This window comes from Leuciscus leuciscus, assembly GCF_965113295.1.
Source record: "Leuciscus leuciscus genome assembly, chromosome: 7".
Lineage (NCBI taxonomy): Eukaryota > Metazoa > Chordata > Actinopteri > Cypriniformes > Leuciscidae > Leuciscus > Leuciscus leuciscus.
The window spans coordinates 6316010-6341906 of record NC_138731.1 but is presented as its reverse complement, the minus strand read 5'-3'; the positions used below and the strand labels follow the sequence as shown (position 1 = coordinate 6341906).

General features: G+C 40.7%; 2 protein-coding genes across 10 annotated transcripts in view; one reads left to right on the top strand and one right to left on the bottom strand.

The window, feature by feature from the left end:
* Positions 1-6116: 6116 nt before the first annotated feature.
* insig2 (insulin induced gene 2) lies at positions 6117-16276 on the bottom strand. 7 transcript variants are annotated; one of them, XM_082176297.1, is made up of 6 exons: positions 16124-16276; positions 14822-15103; positions 12551-12675; positions 11617-11783; positions 8939-9038; positions 6117-7566 (listed from the first exon to the last, which is right to left on the bottom strand). In XM_082176297.1, exons 2-6 carry the CDS (start codon positions 15054-15056, stop codon positions 7525-7527), a joined length of 669 nt encoding a protein of 222 aa, XP_082032423.1. In that variant the 5' UTR covers positions 15057-15103; positions 16124-16276; the 3' UTR covers positions 6117-7524. The 7 variants fall into 7 exon arrangements, with proteins under 7 accessions (XP_082032423.1, XP_082032424.1, XP_082032419.1 ...); XM_082176293.1 differs by lacking the exon at positions 6117-7566 and adding an exon at positions 8606-8694 and having other exon boundaries at positions 8881-9038; XM_082176292.1 differs by lacking the exon at positions 6117-7566 and adding an exon at positions 8613-8694 and having other exon boundaries at positions 8865-9038.
* A 205-nt stretch (positions 16277-16481) lies between these two features.
* Positions 16482-25897, top strand: part of usp37 (ubiquitin specific peptidase 37) — a 45998-nt gene continuing 36582 nt past the window's right edge. Inside the window, exons 1-2 of one of the 3 annotated variants that reach the window (XM_082176072.1) lie at positions 16482-16640; positions 24598-24845. In XM_082176072.1, the coding sequence (XP_082032198.1) occupies positions 24672-24845 (174 nt within the window). In that variant the 5' untranslated portion in view covers positions 16482-16640; positions 24598-24671. Of the gene's footprint in view, positions 16641-24568; positions 24846-25897 lie in introns of all 3 variants that reach the window. The other 2 variants (XM_082176073.1, XM_082176074.1) reach the window with 2 other exon arrangements.

Here is a 25897-nt window from a genome sequence, read left to right as displayed (position 1 = left end):
GTCGGATGCCGATCGCAATGCGGGAGTTAAGACCACAGTTTCAGTCGAATTGATATGGCTCTGGCCCTGTGTCACCCTCCTCCACTTCAGGAGAAGGTGGGGTAGAAAAGTCCTGTTGCAAAGCTACTTGCGTCACTCCAGTCACTCTCCATGTTAGCGAGTCTGACAGCAGCTGTCAATTAATCCGTCACTGCGGGTCTCAGGTGCACGCCCATGCTGTACAGAAATATCTGTGGGGTATTTTGAGCTAAAACTTAACATACATACTCATACACACATACACACATGTCCCACACTGGGACAACAGAGACTTATTTTACATACTGTAAAAAGGGGCATTATACCACCGCTTTAAACCGCTGCATTCATACAGGATACTTTTACAACGTCTTTATGCACTTTTTGAGGCCTCAATGTCTTTGGTTTCATGGACTATAAATTCTACCAGAATATTAAAAATATCTTTATTTGAACGAAATGAGCTTGAGTGATTGATGACAGAATATTTGGCTGAACTGATGCTTTAAGATGTTTATAATTGAACCCACCCTGAGAAAGAAAAAAAAAAAGGTAGCAAAAAGCAACTGTCCAAACATATTGGCGAATGCATTGTTGCTGCACAAAATAATTCATCCATTTATCATTCAGTGTTCAAACTGGTGGAAAACTAAAAATGAAAATCTAGTTTGAATGAATTCAGAGTCACGAAGCGAGATAAACGGCAAACAGCTGTGTGAGTAAATGCACTGGTTCACACTTGCTTCACACACTCTGAAACTGAGAAGAATGGATTAACTTGAGCGCAAAGCAGGTCTTCTGCATTAACCTTTACACAGCGAGCCGGAGTGTGTGTGTGTGTGTGTGTGTGAGGCAGCAGTCATATTTCTGCCAGATAACTGTCCGTGGAGAGTTAGAGATCACTGGTTGTTCAGGCTGTGAGCAGTTGCATGGGACCACACACAGACTGACACACACACACACACACACTGACACGGTTAAATCCATTAAACTGGGATTATAGCAGTCAGAGTTACTGAGAAATGGAGGAACCAGTGATGCTGAACATCACCCATTAAATCTACACACACCCAGAGATACACACACACACACACACACACACACACACACACACACACACACACACATACACACACACACACACACACACACACACACACACACACACACACTCTCTCTCTCTCTCTCTCTCTCTCTCACACACACACACATTGATTGGGTTTCCATGTTTTATAGGGACTTTCCATTGAAATAGTGAGTTTTATACTGTACAAACTGTATTTGTATGTAATTCATCTTGACAGCATTAGGCTATTTTATGGATTTATTTATTTATTTTCAAGTGGTTAAGTTTAGCTTTGGGGATATGCTTACTGTATTTGTAAATGAACGCTTAATAATAATGCAATTAATGTCCAATAAAGGTTGGTTTAAAGCACCCAATTAATGACATTTTCCAATATTCCATGACCTAATCTAAAGAGAGAACTATTAATAACATTTAATAAGATGTTAACAAAGCATTATCTAACTATTTATGTATGAGCTAATTAAACAATAACACTTTGTTTATTACAGTGACAATGATTTAAGAACTCACTGTATAGTCTATTAATGTATTATTAACTACAGTTTATAATCATAATCATACATCTTCTCTGAGGTCAACTATTTCCCTGTATTGTGCTTTTAATTTAATAACTATAATAATATTGGTTAAATCAGGTGGTGCTCTATCATGAGCGTGACCCACCCTGATTAAAGTTCATTATACCCTGAATACTGGATTCTGATTGGCTGGAAGGTGTGCAGTAAAACCGTGAGTTTAATTAATCAGCGCGCTGTTTTCACTGAAGCACACAGACACACCTCAATCACGTGCACGTCTATCGTCTGAAAAATAGATGTATATTGTCATATGTCATACATCTGATGCATTGATTGCATTATTGTCAGGGGTGCACATAACCTTTGGTCTGGTTCTCGCAGGAGGAGATCTGCTTGGACTCACGCTTCACACACTTATCCTACCTTCTATGGAAGTAGAATAATGTCAAATATTTTTGAAATAAAAAGCCTATTGAATTGCACTACTTGAAAAAAAATAGGCATTGCATTAACCATGCTTGCATTTTAATGCATTGTATTTTTAGTGCTGACATTTTTATGGGCTGAAATTCAACATGGTTGAATATTTAAGCTGTGAATATGTCAATTAAAAACATTTCAAACACCTTTTCATTATTAAAAATTCAATAATCCATATTCACCTTTCATATTTCACTTCCAAAATATTCAAACTGTTTAAAAATACAACCAATAATATTCAACAGGCAATTTTCGGTCCATTTTATTTCGCTTTGCAAATTCGCTTCCACAAATTCAGTGGTTCAAATTCGACAGTAAATTCAACATTGACGTCCAGGAACTGCAGGAAAAGCAGTAGATTGCCGAGCATACTCTCCATCTGCTGTTAGTCGACCTCACCATCAGATGGTGCAAAAGCGCGTGTTGTTGACGAAGACATTCATTCATAAAATGAAAATGATTATCTGTGTCAGTATATGCGGAAAAGATGATAAACACACAAAAGCTGTGTTTATGTTTCATTCAATAACTTCATTGTTACTTTCCCTGTGTATTCTACATGTCATCAGCTTTCTCTACCATGAACAGGATCGGTTTCCCTCAATACCTCATACTCAAGGATTTCCCTTCCGTTGATAATGAAATGAAAGACCAATCTTGCACCTTATTAGGGAAGTAGGTTGTAGGCTATTGTATAGGCTACAGGCAAGAAGATGGACTCAGAATATGAACTTAACGCGCAAAGTTTCATGCTGAGCGTTTCGTGATTTACTGGCATAAAATCAACACATACATACATATATATATATATATATATATATATATATATATATATATAGTATGCATACGTGTATTCCATTAGCTTAAACTGTCACAGCACTTGCATATTGTCCTCCTATTGTTAGTTTAACTGTAAATCGCTTTGGATAAAAGCGTCTGCTAAATGAGTAAATGTAAAATTGGCTTGACATTGGACATTAGCACATTTAGGGACCGTCTCTAAAGTTGCATACAACATTGGCATACACGTTTCTAACTTCAATAGCAAACTTAAATTTATTTGAATAAATATCAAAAATCCAAAGGGTGCGCAGTATGCCTGACACTAAATGAACACTTTACATTTGGTTTTATGACTGTAAGTCGTTCTATTCAAATGCTATCGGAGTTAGAAACGTGTATACCAAAGTCGTATACACTTTAGAGACGGTCCCTAAATGTGCGAATGTCCAACATCAAGCCATCTGTATGCCAATCTATCACTGGGAAACGCTCAGCATTAAGCTTTACGCGTTATTCTGATTCCATCTGTTTGCCTGCGAGTTTGATCTTTTACATCACTGTAGTCCATTAAGCTACGTTAAGCGTTGTATATGTCCAGCAGAGGAATCCTGAAGTATTGAGGGAAACCCTAATAGCCTGCATGCAGCACATCGCCACAATATAAAGTTAAGGCAACTAAACAACCAAGAGAAATATATGTCAACCTCAAAAATGTAACATTGGATCTGTACATCCGCATCGGGGAATAACATTATAATCTCGTTCACGGTAGAGAAAGATGCATGTAGGCTACACAGGAAAAGTAACCGTGAAGACACTGAATTTAACATAAAACATCCGTCATAATAATCACAAATACACTTACATTGCTGTAAATGAGTTTTATGAATGAATGACTTGTTCTAACTGTTCCTGGCCTTCAACACGCGCTTTTGCACCATCTGCTGGTGAGGTAGACTAACAGCAGATGGAGAGTATGCTCGGCAATCTACTGCTTTTCCTGCAGTTCCTGGACGTCAATGTTGAATTTACTGTCGAATTTGAACCACTGAATTTGTGGAAGCGAATTTGCAAAGCGAAATAAAATGGACCGAAAATTGCCTGTTGAATATTATTGGTTGTATTTTTAAACAGTTTGAATATTTTGGAAGTGAAATATGAAAGGTGAATATGGATTATTGAATTTTTAATAATGAAAAGGTGTTTGAATTTTTTTTTAATTGAAATATTCACAGCTTAAATATTCAACCATGTTGAATTTCAGCCCATAAAAATGTAAGCACTAAAAATGCAATGCATTAAAATGCAAGCATGGTTAATGCAATGCCTATTTTTTTTCAAGTAGTGCAATTCAACAGGCTTTTTATTTCAAAAACATTTGACATTATTTTACTTCCATAACCTTCCTTCTGACTGCTCCCCTCACTGTCTTCTTTTCTCTCCAACATGGTAGTTGATGATGATGATGATGATGATGATTTTTATTTTATCATCACTAATGACACAGACAACATCAGGAATATTAGGCTGCTGTCACTTTAAGACCGAATGCACGGACCAAATAATGATAAACATCTGGTTTCTTTCTCAACTGTTCATGTATGACATAACCGACATAATATTTGCCAAGACAGGTTTTTTGACATTATTTTGTGTGTGTGTGTGTCCGTTCAGTCGCAAGTAAACGAGAAAGAGGAATAAATTAAGTGTTCTAGCGCTGCTTAAAGCCAAGTTCAGACTGCACGATTTTCAAAGTAGTCGGGTCACTGTTCTTTTCACACTGCGTGACTATCTGGAGTAACATTCAGTTGCTGGTGTGTTCACACTGCATGATGCATCGGTGACAGGAGGTTTCACACTGCATGAATTTCAGGAGGAAGAATCGCAGACAACTTCTGTCTGGTCCGCAAACAGCGTTTCACAACCAAACACACGCGAGAAGTGATAAGGAAATAGCGCAAAATCCCGCGTGCGTAGACCGCAGTTCTCGTGCGAGACTGAAATTGTTATTAAAAATGATAGCCTGGAAGAAGCTTGCGATCCAAATTGTCTGTGCACTGATTTGCAGCGAAAAGGAGAAAAAGAAAAACATATTATGTATGAGGAAATGGCTGGGAAGACAAGGGGAGCAAGGACTGTGTGTTCTGCAAAGAGAGTTGGGGGTAAATAAATAATTTTGCAATGTGCTGCTGTTGCTGCTGGTCAAGCAAATGTTTGTGCTTTGTTTCTGTTTGATATAATTGTAAATATATTAAAATACTGATATTCTGGTCTATAACTCCTCCCTGAACTCCCCGCTGCTCTGTATCTTGCTCTCTCATTGGCTGTCGGTCATCGCCGATGTAGTTTTCAGTCAGAACACTTTCACACAGCAGGATTTTGAATCGCCGACAGGTCCAGATATTTAGCATGCCAAATATCTCACGGGCGTCGGCGACTCGTCGGCGAGCGTCTTTGCTCATTCACACTGCGTGATTGTCACTCGCGTGAACGAGCACCGATTTGCCTGTGATTTCGGGCATTTGTCGGCGATTTCTCAAAACCTGTCGGCGAGCCAAAATCGGGGCTAAAATCGTGCAGTCCGAACTCGGCATTAAGCGCCTCTCTCTCTCTCTCTCTCTCTCTCTGTCTCGGTGTGTCTGTTATAACAGCGCGCGAGTCCCGATTTTCGCCTCTTCTTCCGTGTTTAAAATAATTTGAATGTGTAAATTGGCCAGACAAAACACATCCAAATGACAAACTTTCTCTCTATGTTAACCGCGAATCACGTTAACCGTGGAGCTGGTCTGTTCGGATCAGCTGCGATCCGCGGAACCCTATAATAATTAATGAACACACACTTATCGTCATGACTGCTATCATACCAGAGATGGAGAATATCCAAATCCAGAAAGTAAACGCGTCTCTGTCCCCAAAATCGCAAAAAAAATGCTGGTACCCAGAAGCGCTTTCCTCCACGTGTTCTGCCGCGCGTCGTTTATGTTTACCACGCATGCGCACCTGCACACACCAGTTTGACCATTTTATAGATTTCTTTGCTTGTTTCTACCAACTGAATGAGTTTAAAAATGACTTTATGTGCATGCCACAGATCAGATAGAGATCAAGCGTCAATTAACCTCTCTTTACACCAATAGCAAGACGTTCAGGGTTAAATAGTCACTGATTGTAGAATGAAAGCCTCAGAAACCAAAAGAAACATATTATTATAATATTAAACACACAAATTAATTTCAAAGAAAGTCTCTTTTAATAATGCAGATAACAAACATGTGACTTCAACTTCAAAAAACAGTAAATGTGGTCAAATACAAACCATGGATCAAGTGATCGCCAAAGCATGAGAAAACATGCAGTTTCTGACGGTCACGGATGATTCGGATGAACTGCAATTACTCTCGTTCTATACAATTATTTCAGCTGTAAAAGATCATTGTAAACACTTAATAAACCATGTTGATCCCACTTACTCTAAAATGTCCTCGCAAATAAAAAGAGGAAAGATAATACAAAAACTCCCTTAATTAGTGGTCTGCCTGTCCCAGCCGTTCACCTCCAGCTCCAGTACATCTCGTTTTAATGAGTGTTGGGCAACGATTAATCACATCCAAAATAAACGTTTGTGTTTACATAATATACAGTATATGTGTGTGTATTGTGTATAATTATTTTGTATATGATACACACACATGCATGTACATATTTAAGAAATACTTATATTATATATAAATATACATATTTTATATATACATATATGTATATTTATATACAAGTATGTCTTTAAATATATTCATGCATGTGTGTGTTTCATATACAAAATAATTATACACAATACACACACATATACTGTATATTATGTAAACACAAACGTTTATTTTGGATGTGATTAATCGTTGCCCAACACTCATTTTAAGGCTTAGGTAATCAATGGAATGTCATTAAAAATCATTTTTATTCTGAAGCTGAAACGGGCGTTTATATGAGTGATTTCTGTGTGTAAGGATGCGTCTTTCAGTCAAACGGAGGAGATGTTTGGGTCTAGCAGGGAATGATCAGGCTATTACGAGGAACGCATCATCTTAAAGTACTGAAGTTGTAATAAACACCTTGTTGAACATTAATTCCCTCCCCAGTTGAATATGGTGACGCTCTGACGCCCACTAGTGCTGGATATGAGCCAGTGGCCAGCGGGTGTCCTGTGATGTGTAACAGAGGAGAGATTCTCCCTCATAATCATTCATATAACTGGTTTGGGATCTGATGAATGAGATGCTATGGTGGCGTTGTGTCCAGATGTCTCGTCACAGAGGAACAACAGAAGGAAAATCATATTCTCTGATTGACTGTGTGTAATGTGTCTAAATATTCAGTCAATATATTGTCCGTCTCACACCTGCAGTCATGAGGACAGTCCTGTGGTTTGACCAATCACAGTCCGTTTGGCACATCTCAGCGCTGGCGCAGACGGTGTGTTTGAGACTGTGACACACACACACACACACGTGGAGAAGCTGAGCGTCTGAGGAGGTGAATGGTGGATCATCATAACACTGTCGCTCCTCAGTGACGGGTCGCTCTGTCCCGTCGACGTCTCGCTGCTTCTCCTGCTTCTCCGGTGTGTGCAGAGGATTCTCCTCAATCCTGATGAGTCTTTTCCTGACTGACTTTGTACTCGTACTGCAGGAAATACAGAAACACAAATCAATGCACTGCTTAGTTTCAAAAGCAGCAGACGGGGGGGAAAACAGGACATTTCACAATTTTAAGAGCTTCCAAAATTGAGTAATGCCTCTAATCATTTGCATTTGATATATTGCTTTGTAAAAAAAAAAAAAAAAAATAGTGAAGACTTATTAACCTTACCTTATATACTCAAAACACATTACAAGTAACATGCATTATGTAATCAGATTACTTTTTTGATTTAATAAGTAACAAATTACTTTATAAATGTACATATTAATATTTGAGTCATTTTTAATAAAATAATTACTTTTGAGTTTAATTAATTTGAGTAAACATTTTGAAACTAGTGAGTTTGAATTCTCCCTCTTCTCCGTAACGCAGTGGCCGACACTCACACACTGTACAGTCAGTATATAACCTGGAATGTTAGAAGAGCTTTTGTTTGACACACATCGCTCTAGAAGTCAGGAAATATTATAAGTGCTCAGAATATTAATATTCTGACCGCCGGTTTCACAGTCAGTCTCAGACTAAAATGCATGTTTGAGCTGTTTTAACTGAGAGCGATATATCGTAAAATATGTCAGTTATTGTTTTGTTTTTCTCTAAGGCACGATTATTAAAGTTACTTCAATGTCCTGACTGAACAAAGGCCTAACTCTGGCATAATCTAAGCCCTATCTGTGAAACTGGACTAACTTTCCCCAACATACTGTGCTCTTCTGCTCACCAAGGATGCATTTATTTGATCAAAAATACAGTAATATTGTGAAATATTATTATAATGTAAATCAGCTGTTTCTATGTGAATATATAGTAAAGTGTAATTTATTCCTGTGATCAAAGCTGAATGTTCAGCATCATTACTCCAGTCTTCAGTGTCACAAGATCCTTCACAAATCACTCTAATATGATGATTTGATGATCAAGAATCATTTATGATTATTATCAGTGTTGAAAACAGTCGTGCTGCTTCATATTTCTGTGGAAACCTTTTTTTTTATGAATACAAAGCATTTACTTGAAACAGAAATCTTTTGTTATATTATGATGTGCCTTTACTGTGTCTTTTGATCAATGTAATGCATCCAGTCTTTCTGACAGCAGTGTGAAATCTTGCTGATCTCTCACACACACACACACACACACACACACACACACACACACACACACACACACACACACACACACACACACACACACACACACACACACACACACACACACACACACACACACACACACACACACACACACACACACACACACACACACACACACACACACACACACACACACACACACACACACACACACACACACACACACACACACAGGTTAAGAGCAGATTACGAGAGTTTACCAGAGCGAGCTGTCGTCCGATATTCCCCACAGTTATCACTCCTGCGAAGAAGATACAGGGCAGCCAGGACCGGATGTAGAGGAAGTCAGGAGAGGTGTATCTAGACACACACACAACATGCAGGTCTGTGTGTAAAGGCTGCACGCTTATTCAAAGTACAATCACAATACAGGATTATAAAGGCTGAAACCTGATAATAATCTAGTCCTGATGAATGATAGATGTGCGCTCTCATCATAACAGAGCGTGATGTCTGTTGGTGTGGACTTCAGACATCTTCAGTGGTTCACTTCAGAAATTTCCTGATAATTTACTCTCCCTCACGTCATCCAAGATGCTCATGTCTAGTAGAGCTGCACAATATATCACAATTATTGATATATCGCAAATGTATATCGCAACGGCTTGCAATAACTGGTCATGAACAAAACACAAAGAGAAAATCACTCACTGCTCTCGGCTGAATAACGTTTGTAGCTTTAATAAGAATCAGTTTTACATGTGATTATTCAGTTTCTGTTGTTAAAGGGCATCTTGCAGGTTTTTTTCATTCAAAATTAATATATAAACTTGTATGAAAATACCATATGAAAAGTTAATGCAGGATTTAAAATTGTTTTGCAAGACGTAATGCACAAATTTAGTAGAAACGTGACAGTTTCCTTGACCGTGTTGAAAAAGCTGTTTTTTCATCATCGCGTCACATGAGGGAGTCGTTTGCCGGGCTCTGCGTTCACTTAGTGCAGAGATAGGTTGGTGTTCAGTGAGAGCGCTCGTGATTCAGTGTGTTTTCGGTGGTTATTGTATTTCAATTAATCATTGTCGTGGTAAATTATTGTGAATTATGGCCTGTCAGGACTTCGAGTCCACAGGTTTCCGGATGATTGCGATTCAGGATGGTGCTATCTTCCGTGCCTGGCTGCGTTATGTGCAGGTGAAAAGACGGGACTTCACTTCTGCATCTGCTTCGAAAAACATGGTAGTGTGTAGCGTTCACTATAGACTGGATGATTATAATCCCTGCGATATGATGGAGTTATATGAGATGACGGCGATATGTGCACACTGTCACAGCATCTTCATCGGGTCGCCCGGTCTGTAGTCAGAATGTGGTTGTAATGTAATGTAATGCATTTATGTGTTTGTTATTAGTCTGCAGCCGAAACTTATTATTATTATAAATAGTTCTATAATTCATTTTCAATCTGTACAAAACCACTTATATGTTTGTGTTGGCTGTTTCTACTTATAAAGTTTTTATACAGTTAGACAGTTGTGATTATTTTTTATTCATTGTCACCAAAGGGGGACCATTCAAAGCCTTTATAAAGTCCCTCCTTCTCTGGAAACTTTCTCCTAATGGCTGACACAACACATGCAGATATTAAGGGTCCAATACTTTGCTATTGCCTGATAGGCCTACATGATAATAATCTGTACAATATTGTGATCGGAGTATAGTGTTATACTACGGTGACACATTGCTGCCACATAGCCTACATATTATTTTTTCCCCTCAATTATGTCGTAATCAAGCATGTTTATTAATGAACTCGTCTTTTCTAAATCAGTGTAGGCTGCCTGCAAACATATCTCCATACATCTCCGCTGTAATGTAGATGCGCCTTTCTTACGGACAGGATTACATACTCGGATGGTACCGTATTTGCTTTCGATTGGATTTTTTTAGTTGGTGGACATTTTTTTTTCTAAACTTTATATAGATAGTTATATTTCTCATGTCTGTGAGGCTTGTCTATACACTGTTCTTCAGTTCATTTTTGAGACGCGCTCCAATTCACAGAGATCATGAAAGCGCGCCCTGTTCGTTCTTTTCTTTTACAAAAGCACAACGTTTTCTTGTTGTTGTGAGTTTACACAAATAAAAGTAGTTGCCTGGCCTGTCCTGCTCTCTTGGCTGCATAGCAGGCTCATAATTAACTTAAATGGCTGAGGTCCGTCATACGAGTAAACATTTACAATTTCCTCAGCGTCCGAACTGTCATTGCAATCCATTGCTTTCCTATTGTTTACTTTGACCGCACTCCCTCCTGTTACGTCACTTCCGGCGGTTTTCAGATGCGGAAGTAAAATTCTCACAAAAACGACTCTAGAAGCCTTAATAGCGTTTTATAAGTATATATTTATATTTAAATCTAGTTCCTACATTATTTTTCTATACACTGACTCACTGGGTAGTCTAACCTGCAAGATGCCCTTTAATTAACCCTAATGTAGGATAACCTGAACCCCGAGGTTATTTTGACTGGTGTTAAAATAACTCTTCTTATGCTACTGTAAAACACTGATGTTCACTTTCAGAAGCTGTGGGGATGTTTTCTTGTCACGAAAAGAATGTGAAACATGTATGTTGGTTATTATAATTTTAAATATATTTTAAAACATAATTTAAGTTTATTTTACACATTTTAAGCATTATCATATTGAATATCGCATTATTTAATAAGTTATCGCATATCGCATTTTTTGGACCTTCGACCCCATTGAAGACACTATATGGAGAACAATCCTGGAATGTTTTCCTCAAAAACCTTCATTTCTTTTCGACTGAAGAAAGAAAGACATGACGTGGGGAGAGTGAATGATCAGGAAATGTTCATTCTGAAGTGAAGTAGTTCTGCCTTCTGTGATTTGGCTGTATGAGGGTGTGCACTCACTGAAAGACACCGTTGTAAACCAGCAGCTGAGTGGCGAGAGTGGCGAGTGTAGCGATGACGACACCGAGGCCGAACCCACTGCGAGAGCGGTCGAACGTCCACCACAGGCCCACGGACAGCGCAGCCAGAGTCAGGGACAGCTGCACGTTATTCACGAAGTCCACCTTCTGTCGGACACTGAGTTAAAGACAACAGCGCTGTCATCAGATCAGGTGCAGTTCAGCATTTATAGCTCCATCGACCTCAACTGGCTTTTTGAATGGGATTTTGGTTAAATATGAACCATATCAAGATATTTTCACACTCTATTCTGAGACATAAACGACACATCAGTAAAAGCTTTCACTTCAAGCGTTTGCCTGTCTAAACATGTAAACTCATCTACTCACTACTCCACTTTCACATCATTGTGTATTGTTTATTCCAACTAAAACTTTTAGAGAAAATGTTTTTTGCAGGATCAGCTCTTTCCTCAGATAACGGATTCAGTCTCTAAACCCCTCCTTTCCGGGAGCTTACTCTGCTCTGATTGGTCAGATGAACCAGTCTGTTGTGATTGGTCTACTCTGCTCTGATTGGTCAGATGGCCCAGTCTGTTGTGATTGGTCTACTCTGCTCTGATTGGTCAGATGGCCCAGTCTGTTGTGATTGGTCTACTCTGCTCTGATTGGTCAGATGGCCCAGTCTGTTGTGATTGGTCTACTCTGCTCTGATTGGTCAGATGGCCCAGTCTGTTGTGATTGGTCTACTCTGCTCTGATTGATCCGATAATCCGTTTCACTCGGATGTACGTCACAATAGGGAAGAAACGATCTGTCGCTACTTGCGTTACATTTAGACTAAGATAGACTGGATAACAGTTGAAGAGCTGGCCAGAACGACTGTTACAGGAGGTCAGGCATGAGAAGAGTGAGATGTTGTAAGAGAAGGATACAGCACTGGCATGATTGATGCCCACGAACACGGCCACACAGCGCATGACGTTCGACCACTCCCTCTTGAGGTTATGGGGCTCCCCGAGACGCCGGTCCATACAGGGGTACAGCAAACCTATCAGTGCTGAACACACAAGAGGGACAATCAAAGTGACATCATAGATCTCACATGCACACACACCTGCAAACCTGTGTGATGGATTTTTCAATTAATCATAACTAACATTTGTTTTACTTGCAGGAACAATATTCATATGCTTTTGAATTTGAAATGTATGTTTCCCCTTTCAGAAAACTCGTGACTTTGGTTGAGAGTGTAAAAATAACAAATATGGGAAATGAAACTAGACAGATGTCTAAACATGAAACCTTGTGGTTACTTATTAACAAGAGGGCTTGTCTATGAAGAACCAATCAAATTGTAGTGAAATTATGTAATGTTTCATGTAATTTTCTTCCATTCTCCTATCCATAAAAACTGTTGTATTTGTGTTCGCTGGTGGGATTCTCAATGGAGTTTGTCTGAGATCCTCCGGCCGTGCTTCTTCTTGGGAGCTTCTCTGGAGAACTGCTCTGAGATGCCCCGGCCGTGTGATTAAAGCATTTACAGGACATTTGCTGAAGGCTGTTTGTCGGTTATTGCTGCTCAGCAAGGAAGCTAGTTAGGGGAACAAGTTAGGGTAAGGAACTCGGCCAGGTGTCGACTGTAGACGCCAGAGCTAGAGTATAAAGATTATTGGGTGTCGATTATAGACGCCCCAGATATTTATTAGGGCAGTCATGGCCTAGTGGTTAGGGACTTGAACTGGTGACCCAAAAGTTGCTGGTTCGATTCCAGAACCGGTGGGAAATGACTGAGGTGCCCATGAGCAAGGCACCTAACCCCTAATCGCTCCCCGGCCGCCACACAAAAGGCTGCCCGCTGCTCTGGGTGTGTGTATCCATGTTTGCAGTGTGTGTGTGTTAACTACTCACTACTCTGCTCCTAATGTGTGTGCATTAACTTGGATGGGTTAAATGCAGAGGTCAAATTCCAAGTATGGGTTACCATACTTGGCCGTCACGTGTCACTTTCACTTTCACTTATTAGGTGTCGACTGGAGACGCCCCAGGTAAATTTATTTATGAAGTTTCGACTGTAGACGCATGTAATTAGGTTCCAGGTACGTAGTTAGGGAAAAATCTTAGGGAGATTTCCCTAAAAGATTAGGGAAAAATCTACCACACCTGACAGCAGTGTTCATGTGTGTGAGAATCCTGATCAGGGTTGTACAGACATGGTGAGGAAAAAATGAGATGGAAGGAAAAAATATATTTCAATGCTCGCAGAGTTCACTTGTAAAACTTTTGCGTTCTCTGCGAGTGAACACAAAGTTTCTCAAATGCAAAAGCGATGACATAATTTTTCCTCATCAGCATGTCCCTTTAGGGGCTCAGTAGGGGCTCAGTAGGGGCTCAGTAGGGGTGCAGGGTCTGCGGTTTTTCCGCATTTAAACTGTTGCCATGGGTTAATTTATTCCTGTGATCAAAGCTGAATGTTCAGCATCATTACTCCAGTCTTCAGTGTCACATGATCCTTCAGAAATCACTCTAATATGATGATTTGATGCTCAAGACACAGTTATGATTATTATCAATGTTTAAAACAGTCGTGCTGATCCATATTTCTGTGGAAATCGTGATGCTTGATTCTTTGAAGAATAAAAAGTTCAAAAGAACAGCATTTATTTGAAACAATATTTTGTGTATCATTCAGATATCTAGAAAACAGAATCTTGGCATTACCAGGTCAAGTAATGAAAACACAGCCTGTCGACAGACAGAGGCAGTTCAAACACTCACTGGTGCTGATAACAGTGTGTGTGAGAGCGTGTGTGTGAGTGTGCACGTGTGTGAGAACGTGTGTGTGTGTGTGTGTGTGTACCTGCAGCCGTCCCACAGCAGGGAGGAACCCACCAGGCGGAGGAGAAGATGCTGCTGATGAGTGTGTGTGTGTGTGTGTGTGTGTGTGTGTGTGTGTGTGTGTGTGTGTGTGTACCTGCAGCCGTCCCACAGCAGGGAGGAACCCACCAGGCGGAGGAGAAGATGCTGCTGATGAGTGTGTGTGTGTGTGTGTGTGTGTGTGTGTGTGTGTGTGTGTGTGTGTGTACCTGCAGCCGTCCCACAGCAGGGAGGAACCCACCAGGCGGAGGAGAAGATGCTGCTGATGAGTGTGTGTGTGTGTGTGTGTGTGTGTGTGTGTGTGTGTGTGTGTGTGTGTGTGTGTGTACCTGCAGCTGTCCCACAGCAGGGAGGAACCCACCAGGCGGAGGAGAAGATGCTGCTGATGACATCAGGAGGGAAGAGCGTGACGTTACGCTGCACCTGCAGGAGGTTCAGGACGAGCGCGAGAAACACTCCCACCGTGAAGAGCAGTGTGGCGCGCATCAGCAGGTTCAGCGCGCGGCTGGTGACGGTGCTGATGTACGGCCCGCGGGGCGTCACACCGCTCACAGTGTCCGCCATGACCACCGGGACTGAAGGACGAGCGCTACAGCCGAGACATCACATGCCTGTCAGAGAGAAAGAGGTCATAATGCTGCTCCTACAACCCCAGAAGCACAAGAGCACGCTTTACACACAGATATGAAGCAGCACAACGTTTAACACTGATAATCATCAAATCAGAATGATTTCTGAAGGATCATGTGACACTGAAGACTGGAGTAATGATGCTGGAAATTCAGCTTTGATCACAGGAATAAATTACACAGACACAACCGCTACATTAAATTATAATAATATTTCAAAATATTTCTGTTTTTACAGGGTTCGTTACAGAAACAAGGACTACAATCACTTATCAAAAAATATATTATCTTTCAAATTCTAAAAGAGGTAAATAGATTAATAAAAATAACTAATAAAGCAAAATGGTACAAATTAAGTGTAGCACATGCAATGACTGTGTGAATACAATCACTAAAAGGATACTATGACAAAGATATCACTTTCCTCATTTAAACTGATTACATCTCAATTATTCCAGACTTTTGAGTCAGGGCAATTTCATAATAACAATTAATTACATAGTCAAAGCTGAACGTCCTAGAAATTAAGTTACTGGGAATATAATACCATATGAGAAATATACACACTTAATATCTGCAACCAGAGTACTGTAAATCACTTTAGATAAACACACACACACACACACACACACACACACACACACACACACACACACACACACACACGCCATGATGGGTCACTGCGGGTCATGTTAGTTCAATATCTCTCACTGATCAAAGGCCACATCAGCAGGAGGCCTTCAGCTTCACCTCCATTACTGTCTCTATCACACTCCCACTACAGTTCACCTGGATAACGAGCGCTTATTATTCAGCAATAAAGAACACAGTGAAAGTCCTAGTAGATTGAAGATGATGAATTCTCCAAAACATCATCATAACATCACAGCTAAACTCGTAGTGTCTGACCCAGTGGGGGGCAAAACACGGTCATATCCTAAATTAGCTAACTTATTAACTCTATTACAATAGATATCTAATAACATGTCAAAAATGACTCACCTTTGCGCAGTTTTAACAAAATCTCCTCTCTGTCTCTCTGAGTCTGAACTGAGATATTAAAGTCCTATGCGAAAGAAGACCGTGGACACTGAATAATGCTGAACTTCCGCCCCGCTGATGGCGTGGCTCCCTCCGCAGCCAATCAGAAGGGGCGCTGATGACGTAAGGAAAAACCGTTTGACAATTCATAATGTTTTTATTTTTGTTTGTTTCCGGAGCAATCTGATTACGCTTAGGTTGTTATTCGTGCACATTTAATTCTCACAATTGTTGATAAAATGTTAATATAAAAAATAGTTTTTATAGTATTCTGAAATCTCGCGTGAGTTCACGCGCTTCTTCTCACCTCCCATTTCCGCTCTGAATTTTCACATTCCCGCCATCATCGGCTGCTCGTGTGACTCGCGCGCAGAAAACATCAGCATACCCGGCGAAACTCACACACTGACAGAGAGAGTCACACTGAGAGGATATATTCACTCCCCAGCGCTTTCTTTAAGGAATTACCCTCCCGCAGGTAAATGATATGTGGTTTATGTGCCGAATTCGCCCAGGGTTTTTCTCAGAATGGTCAGTTAGCAGAAGCAAGCCTGTCACTCGGCCTGGGCTGCTAATGCTAGTTAATTAGCCGCGTGTGGATGATGCGTGTGTCAGTATTTCACCGCGACGGGACATAAAGACCCGCTTCAGAGAAACGCGCGAGTGTTAGTTGACTGCGAGGCGGGGAAGTGAGCGCCTCCGAGAGGAAGATCCCGTTAGGCGAGTCGGCGGAGTTAAAGCGCGCGTGATGTCGTGATGTCCGATGCGTTTGTTTACCTTCATCTCTACTCGCTGTAACTCCTGCAAACATGCGGGACTTCTGCGATACAACCGCGTAGAGGACAGCTTTAGGCATAGATGTGATGCGAGGTTAGGTGACTGCTAATGTCAGAAGTTTGCCATAGTTGAGCTCAAGGCTTTTAAAGCAGCAATAATGTGGTTTGACTTAAGGGATTTTGTTTTATGTCACGTGGTATGTTTGTAAAGTTGTAGATGCGAGGAGTTTATCGTGTTAAAGCAGAATTATACTGTGCTCTAGTTGTCTGAAAGGTTAGTTTGAGATGTCTGGGATGTGATTATTAAAGCTGGAAGATTGTTAAAGGAATAGTTCACCCAAAAATAAATATTGTCATCATTTACTCACACTCATGTTGGTCCACACCTGTGTGTGTGTGTGTGTGTGTGTGTTTCTTCTGCTGAACACAGTAATGATATTGTGGAGAATGTTGGTAGCCAGACAGCTGATGCTAGCCATAACATTCCTCCAGAACATCATCTTTTGTGACAGGATAAATAAATATCTTCTATGATGACAGAATTTTCATTTTTGGTTGAACTAACGTTGTCCCTTTAAATGCCATTTACACATGATGGGTTCACACACTGTGACTTTGAGAAACTACGGCTTAGTTTATTATTTGTGAGTCAGCTTCATTAAAAACACAAGAGTTCTGTGTTCAGTTTTCATGTAATGTGTATTTGTCTCCTTCACAACAGATGTCTAGCATGAGGCATTCAGGGTCAAGTCTCCCTGTATCCCTTAAAACTCATCTTTGATCACCAAAATGACACATTTAAATGTTTTTTTCCTTGATAATATCTTGAATGAAACTCGACACCCTTCCCTCATTTATAGTCCAGTCATTTTATGAAAAAAAGGTTGAACAAATTGCAACAGAAGCAAACTCAACTGTGTATCCTCAATATGTCCTGAGGAAGAAAAAAAAGTCCCGAAGAATCCCATTAGGGGGAAAGTTTAGGAAAATACCCAAATATTCATACGCCTATTCATTATTTTTCTTACGTGAATAGGGTACACATTAACCTTTAGATATCACCATGAACATTACTGAGTTGATTACTTGCATCAAGACAAACAAAACATGTATTACAAGTTTTTTGAAATTGTTTGAAATTAATTACGTATGTGCTAATTTGCATAAATACCACAACAGGTCTAAACATTGGGTCTAGCCAGGTGAACATGTCTTGTTGAATCTTGTTGACACATAACAGTAAAAGACTTAATATTAAGGTCTGAATGGAGCCCATTACGGCTACCCATGAGCATTAATACATATAGGCAGGAAGAACCAGCCTTTATTAATTATTATAGCAGAGATGGGGTTTGGGACTGAGTCTGTGGGACTGTTTCTGGGGGTTCACTTTTTATTTTGCCTACCTTTTGTCTTCTGCATTCTCCTTACGCTTGTCTCCTGTTCTTCCCTCAGACTCGTCCCCCAGAAACAGTCCCATGGACCCAAACCCAATCTCTTAAACATTAATAAAGGCTGGTTTCTAAAGTACTTCTTCCTGCCTCTGTGTATTAATGCTCATGGGTAGCCGAAATCTGTTCCATTCAGACCTTAATATTAAGTATTTTACTGTTATGCGTCAACAAGACATGGCTATACCCAATGTTTAGATCTGTTGTGGTATTTATGCAAATGAGCACATACGTAATTAGATTATGCACCGTTTGTCCATGTTAACAAACAATTTAGAAATACCCTTGTAATACATGTTTTGTTTGTCTTGATGCAAGTAATCAACTCAGTAATGTTCATGGTGATATCTAAAGGTTAATGTGTACCCTATTCACGTAAGAAAAATAATGAATAGGCGTATGAATATTTGGGGCTTTCTCGAAACTTTCCCCTAATGGGATTCTTCGGGGCTTTTCTTTTCCTTACTCAGGACATATTGAGGTAGGGATGTCACGGTACCACAATTCCAGTAGTCGGTACCGATACCATTACAATTTTACGGTTCTCGGTAGCAATTTCGGTACCACAGCAAAATCTGTTGGAACAATTTATTTATTTATTTTACTATTTGAGAAAAAAATTAAATTCAATGACTTTATTTATTGACGGTAATCATAAGTAAATAATACATAAGCATTAAAGGCTACATGCTGTTTAAACGTAAATATTGCTTATTAAAAAAATCCCATGGAGACGTGGCCAGATCTACTGTACAGCCTAATTATTCCTGTCAATTTCTTCAAGTTAAACCGAACTTTTATTTTGACGGGTTGCCGTGAAGATCTTTGAGTTTGTGTGTGTGTGTATGATATGACGATAGTTTTTTCTTAAATTAAATGGTAAAATGCTCATGAAGTGACTCTCAGAGCGGCTCTAGAGATGAAGTTCATCATGTCGTCATATCGTGAGGCAGCAGAGACTGAACACTAGAGGTGGGCAGATCGATCCTTGAGTATCGATATATCGATACTGACGTGGTATCGAAAAGGATCGATCCTCACATAAAAATATCGATCCAAATGTGTTTTGTTTTTTTTTACCAGTAATTTTTTATTAATTTAGCACGCAATTCAGTGCGTAAAATAAGCTTCTAAGTGGAAAAATAAGCGAATGTTAGCAGATAATTGTGTAGGCTATAACTTTTTCTCCTAGTCATCTGGATACAAGACGAGACCAATCAATCACAGAGCGTTCGATGCTGGTGCTTCGCTGAGCTCACAGGACCAGTGCGTTTGGGAAATGAACCCTTGCTTAGATGACAGAGAAACAATCTGGTATTTTTTTTTTTATAAACAAAGCAAAAGTGTATATAACGGTTCAAAATGTTGACGTCAGTAAGATTTTTTTAATGAAATTAATATTTTTATTCAACAAGGAGCAATGCATTCAATTGATCAAAAGTGACAGTCAAGGGTTTTTCACTGTTAAAAAAAACTACTTAATATAAATGCTGTTCTTTCAACTGTGTTCTTTAAATAATTCTGCATCATGGTTTCCACAAAAAATATGAAACTGTTTTCAACATTGATAATAATAAGAAATGTTTCCTGAGCTGTAAATCAGTATATTAAAATGAATTATCATCATGACTGGAGTAATGATGCCGAAAATTCAGCTTTGGTCACTTGAATAAATTACAGTTTAGTATGACATAGAAAACAGATAGCCTATGTTAAATTGTAATATTACAGTTTTTACTGTATTTTTGATCAAATAAATGCAGAAGAGAATAAAAAATCTTACAGACCCCAAACTTTTAAACAGTAGGCTAGTGTACAATAGTACTTTTACTATAATTAGGGAAGTTTTGTAAAAGTCACTGACTAATAATTACAGGCGAGTTGAGAGCACAAATCACAAAATATTTAGTAGTCATGAAAACGTATTCAGATTTAGCATATTAATGATGCATTCACCTCATAAATCATGACACACTGCTCTAGCACAGGAAAGTGCATAAGTTCAAGTGCATGCTTTTAAAACGAAAAAGTATTGGTATCGGTATCGATATCGGCGATACTGACCCTGTATTTACTTGGTATCGGATCGATACCGAAATTTGGAGTATCGCCCACCTCTACTGAACACAGCGCGAGCGTCACTCGTGCTTCAGTGTGTGTGTGTGTGTGTGTGTGTGTGTGTGTGTACTGCGCGTCTGCACCATTCATTCACACAGAAACAAGCAGAACATGCAGGGTTAATATTTAAATAGTCTTTTTGCAGTTTAATATACACAGACACTATATATGGTGGTATATATCGGCTACAGACCGTGCTCTGCTCTAAGTAAAAGAGTTAGTCTGGAGCCGCGCTTAGATAAAAACACAGAAGCGACTTAAAGCAGCTCCTAATAGTGGGTATATACCCGGTACTACAGAAATGCTGGTATCGTCACATTATCAGTACCGACTTGGTACCGAAGTACCGGTACTTTGACAACACTATATTGAGGATACAAAATCAGTTGAGTTTGCTTCTGTTGCAATTTGTTCAAGGTTGACCCCCATTTTGGCTTAAAATGACTGGACTATTAGTATACGCAGTTCTATGAGTATGCAAATGAGCCCCGCCTCCACTCACTCACTCAGCTCAGAGATCCACTGGTTGACGATCACACGTTGATCTGATTGGTTACAAGGTAGTTTGTGACGTCAGAAACACCAGCGATTTCAAAGCGTGTGTTTGAGACTGTCTTTGGTTCACTGCAGTTTTAAGGAGAAAATACTCAGCAATGCTGTCGACTTATGAATTTATGGTTTGTCTTAAAGCTTATTAAAAACACCACATAGACACATAAACAACATTAAAAGCTTGATTTTCATTTCACCACAGGGGGACTTTAACAGAAACACTGGCTACGTTTACATGCAACCAAATTATGGGATTGTCGGCTCAATCGCACTGAAAGTCTTCATGTAAACGCATTAATCGATCCGATTGAGCTCGATCCCAACGACATTCCGATGGGATTGAAAGAGGAGGTTTATTCCTTTTCTAATCCGATCGAGGGAACGTGAACACTTGATCGGACTGAGAACTGAAACTGAAAGGACTGCGCATGTGCAGTGATGTAGAGAGAGCGTAATGACCAATGAGGAACAAGCTGTTCCTGATGAATAAAGTGTCGTATAAACGAGTGTCTCGTCAGTCTATAATCCTCCTTTCCCCTCGTCTGTGAAGTGGAGCAGGACAATGTCCCACCAGTCCCTGTTTCAGACTCTCATCCACACGCGACTGGTTTCAGACTCTCGTCCGTCCACACGCGACTGGTTTCAGACTCTCGTCCGCACGCGACTGGTTTCAGACTCTCGTCCGTCCACACGCGACTGGTTTCAGACTCTCGTCCGCACGCGACTGGTTTCAGACTCTCGTCCGTCCACACGCGACTGGTTTCAGACTCTCGTCCGCACGCGACTGGTTTCAGACTCTCGTCCGTCCACACGCGACTGGTTTCAGACTCTCGTCCACACGCGACTGGTTTCAGACTCTCGTCCGCACGCGACTGGTTTCAGACTCTCGTCCACACGCGACTGGTTTCAGACTCTCGTCCGCACGCGACTGGTTTCAGACTCTCGTCCACACGCGACTGGTTTCAGACTCTCGTCCACACGCGACTGGTTTCAGACTCTCGTCCGTCCACACGCGACTGGTTTCAGACTCTCGTCCGTCCACACGCGACTGGTTTCAGACTCTCGTCCGTCCACACGCGACTGGTTTCAGACTCTCGTCCACACGCGACTGGTTTCAGACTCTCGTCCGTCCACACGCGACTGGTTTCAGACTCTCGTCCGTCCACACGCGACTGGTTTCAGACTCTCGTTCGCACGCGACTGGTTTCAGACTCTCGTCCGCACGCGACTGGTTTCAGACTCTCGTCCGCACGCGACTGGTTTCAGACTCTCGTCCGTCCACACGCGACTGGTTTCAGACTCTCGTCCGCACGCGACTGGTTTCAGACTCTCGTCCGTCCACACGCGACTGGTTTCAGACTCTCGTCCGCACGCGACTGGTTTCAGACTCTCGTCCGTCCACACGCGACTGGTTTCAGACTCTCGTCCGTCCGCACGCGACTGGTTTCAGACTCTCGTCCGTCCGCACGCGACTGGTTTCAGACTCTCGTCCGTCCGCACGCGACTGGTTTCAGACTCTCGTCCGTCCGCACGCGACTGGTTTCAGACTCTCGTCCGTCCGCACGCGACTGGTTTCAGACTCTCGTCCGCACGCGGCTGGTTTCAGACTCTCGTCCGTCCACACGCGACTGGTTTCAGACTCTCGTCCGTCCACACGCGACTGGTTTCAGACTCTCGTCCGTCCGCACGCGACTGGTTTCAGACTCTCGTCCGTCCGCACGCGACTGGTTTCAGACTCTCGTCCGCACGCGGCTGGTTTCAGACTCTCGTCCGTCCGCACGCGACTGGTTTCAGACTCTCGTCCGCACGCGGCTGGTTTCAGACTCTCGTCCGTCCACACGCGACTGGTTTCAGACTCTCGTCCGTCCGCACGCGACTGGTTTCAGACTCTCGTCCGTCCGCACGCGACTGGTTTCAGACTCTCGTCCGCACGCGGCTGGTTTCAGACTCTCGTCCGCACGCGACTGGTTTCAGACTCTCGTCCGCACGCGGCTGGTTTCAGACTCTCGTCCGCACGCGACTGGTTTCAGACTCTCGTCCGCACGCGGCTGGTTTCAGACTCTCGTCCACACACGACTGGTTTCAGACTCTCGTCCACAGATCAATATAATATATGTGTGATCAATATAAACAGCGGCACAATGGCTCATTTACTCCAAATTATGACCAGAAATTAGGGGTGGCACGGTTCACAAAACCCACGGTTCGGTTCGTATCACGGTTTTAGGGTCACGGTTTTCGGTTCTGTACGGTTCTTGTTGTTGTTTTTTCTTTTAATCTTTAACACTCCAAAAATTTACTTCAGCATATGATATATAGCTGAATTATCTAATTATTAATTAATTAATTTCATAAATGGGGTGTGTTTGCAAAACGCAGCTTCTCATTTCCCGTGGGCTGTGTCGGACAGTTATTTGTCACCACTTTTTGCCAGGGTTGATATTATGTCCCAGCACGGATGTACCAATACAAATAAATAAAACATTTCCAGTTAACTAGCAAAGTATTCGTTTCGTTCGTTTGTTAAATAAGAAGCAATCTAGCGCTGAAATGTGTTTTTTTTTAATCAAGTGATCAAAGTGCTCGTTGCCGTTGCGATCAGTGGCGCTGATACAGTGTTCTCGTGGCTCGCGCACACACCGCAGCGGCCGCACATTCTTCACTCAGACGCGCGCTTCAGTCCGTTGAGGAGACTCTAGGCTACTCTATTCGTTCCGATGAAATCACAAAACAAAATTCATACAAATCTGTCCCTGCTTGATATACAACCGCTGATAAACATAATCGGTTTTGATGAAAAAGAAAAATATATACGAGTGCAGATTAGAACTCAGAACCTTTGACACGCTTGGCAAGTTCTGCCACTGGACCATTAAAGTACATACCGGTACGTGGAACAGTCGATCTATGTAGCCTATTTATTCACGTGAAAAAAACAACATATAGCCTAGTGGAGTTGATCTCATTAAATGTCTAAGTAAACCCAGTGTACTATTTAAATCGATTGCTGGACATTGTAATGTTATTCTACATTTGTCTGATTTATGATTTAGCATTGTATTAGCAGTAGCACGGGCACAAGGCTACATTGCGCATGCGTCGAACCGTGCGAACCGCGCGACGCACACACGCACCGAACCGAGACAAGCGAACCGAACGGTTCGGATGTTTTTTCATGTACCGTGCCACCCCTACCAGAAATGGATAAATATTAAATCTGCTGTTTAAAACAAATAAAGACCTGATGTAGGAGAGTAGTTATTATGAGCAGACAGTGGGAAACGCTGTATATTCCTGCAGTTTGCGCATGTCAAAGATCTATCCCGATTTGAAGCTTGTGACATATAAACACACACATCAACCTGATCACATGATTTGCCTTCATGTAAACACTACATTCAGATCCATCAATCGGAATGAATTCATTCAAAGTTGTGCATGTAAACGTAGCCAGTGATTGCAGATCTTATATGTGTGCAGTATGTTTATATACATTGTCCTCTTCCCAGTGTGAAGTGTTTCCGCTTCTGCATCTCAGGCGTGTCACCTGGTCTCTGGTCTCCTGTCAGGATCGTTGGCCTCTTCTGTGTGCCGGAGATCGAGGAGGTCCTGATGTCTGTCTCCGGGCCCAGACTGACCAGCGGCGGCCCGGTCCGCATTCGCATCCGCTGTGGGGAACTGGGAACCACTAAATGGAGAGAGGGCGTCTTCGAAATCCACGAGAGAGACAACAAGATAAACCTGCTGGTGAAGTTCAACAGCGGCGGCGCGCCGAGGATGTTCCAGGTGCAGAAACCCCGTCCTTAACACATGTGACACAATGCTCAGGAAACTATAGGGGTTTTTATTTAAAGTGGATCGAACCTTTAGACCAAATCTAAAAAAAAAAGTTACACAAATATGCATTTTTGAAGTATCATATTTGATGCATCAGTTTTTTATAACTCATATAGTGAGAGAATATCGAGGGGAATAACAGCTCAGGTTTATTCAGAAGCAAAACTGAGCAGAAATATGCAGTTTGGTGCAGATGCTGATATTTAAATGGACATAAAATCATATAAATATCAGTCATCTCTCTATATCTGCCAGTAATGTGTCTAAGTAATATGATATTTAATTAGGGGTGTAACAATACACACAACTGACGGTTCGGTACGTACCTCGGCTTTGAAGTCAAGGTTCGGTTCAGAGATATATATATATATATATATATATATATATATATATATATATATATATATTAGGGCTGGGAATCGATTAAAAAAAATTTACTAATTAATTGCACAATTTCTGTAATTAATTGCAATTAATTGCGCTTCCCCCAAGCTTGTAATCATCAATATTTAAACTTAGAATCACCTAATTAAACAACACAGGAAAAAAAGGGAACAGAAAATAGCCCTATATTAAACATCAATATATCAATATATTATTCTTTTTCAATAATCAATCAACATAATCAATTTAACAGATTATTATTATTATTATTATTTTATTAATTATTAAAAATAAGGCAAAAAAATAGGCAAAAAAAAAAAGTGCTGCGTCAATTGCGTTATTTTTTTTTAACGCGTTAAACATTTCAAATTAATCGCAAAGATTAACGCGTTAATTCCCCCAGCCCTAATATATATATAGATATATTATTTTTTATTTTAGTAAATTGTATTTTACCAAATAAAATGAGTCTCTGTCTTTAAATTAATTCAATTATAATTGAAAGATTCTTAAGGATAAACAGTTATCTCAGAAATGCTGTAAAACCCTATACTCGAGTATGCGTACACTCTAACCCTATACTCGAGTATGCGTACACTCTAACCCCTAACCCTATA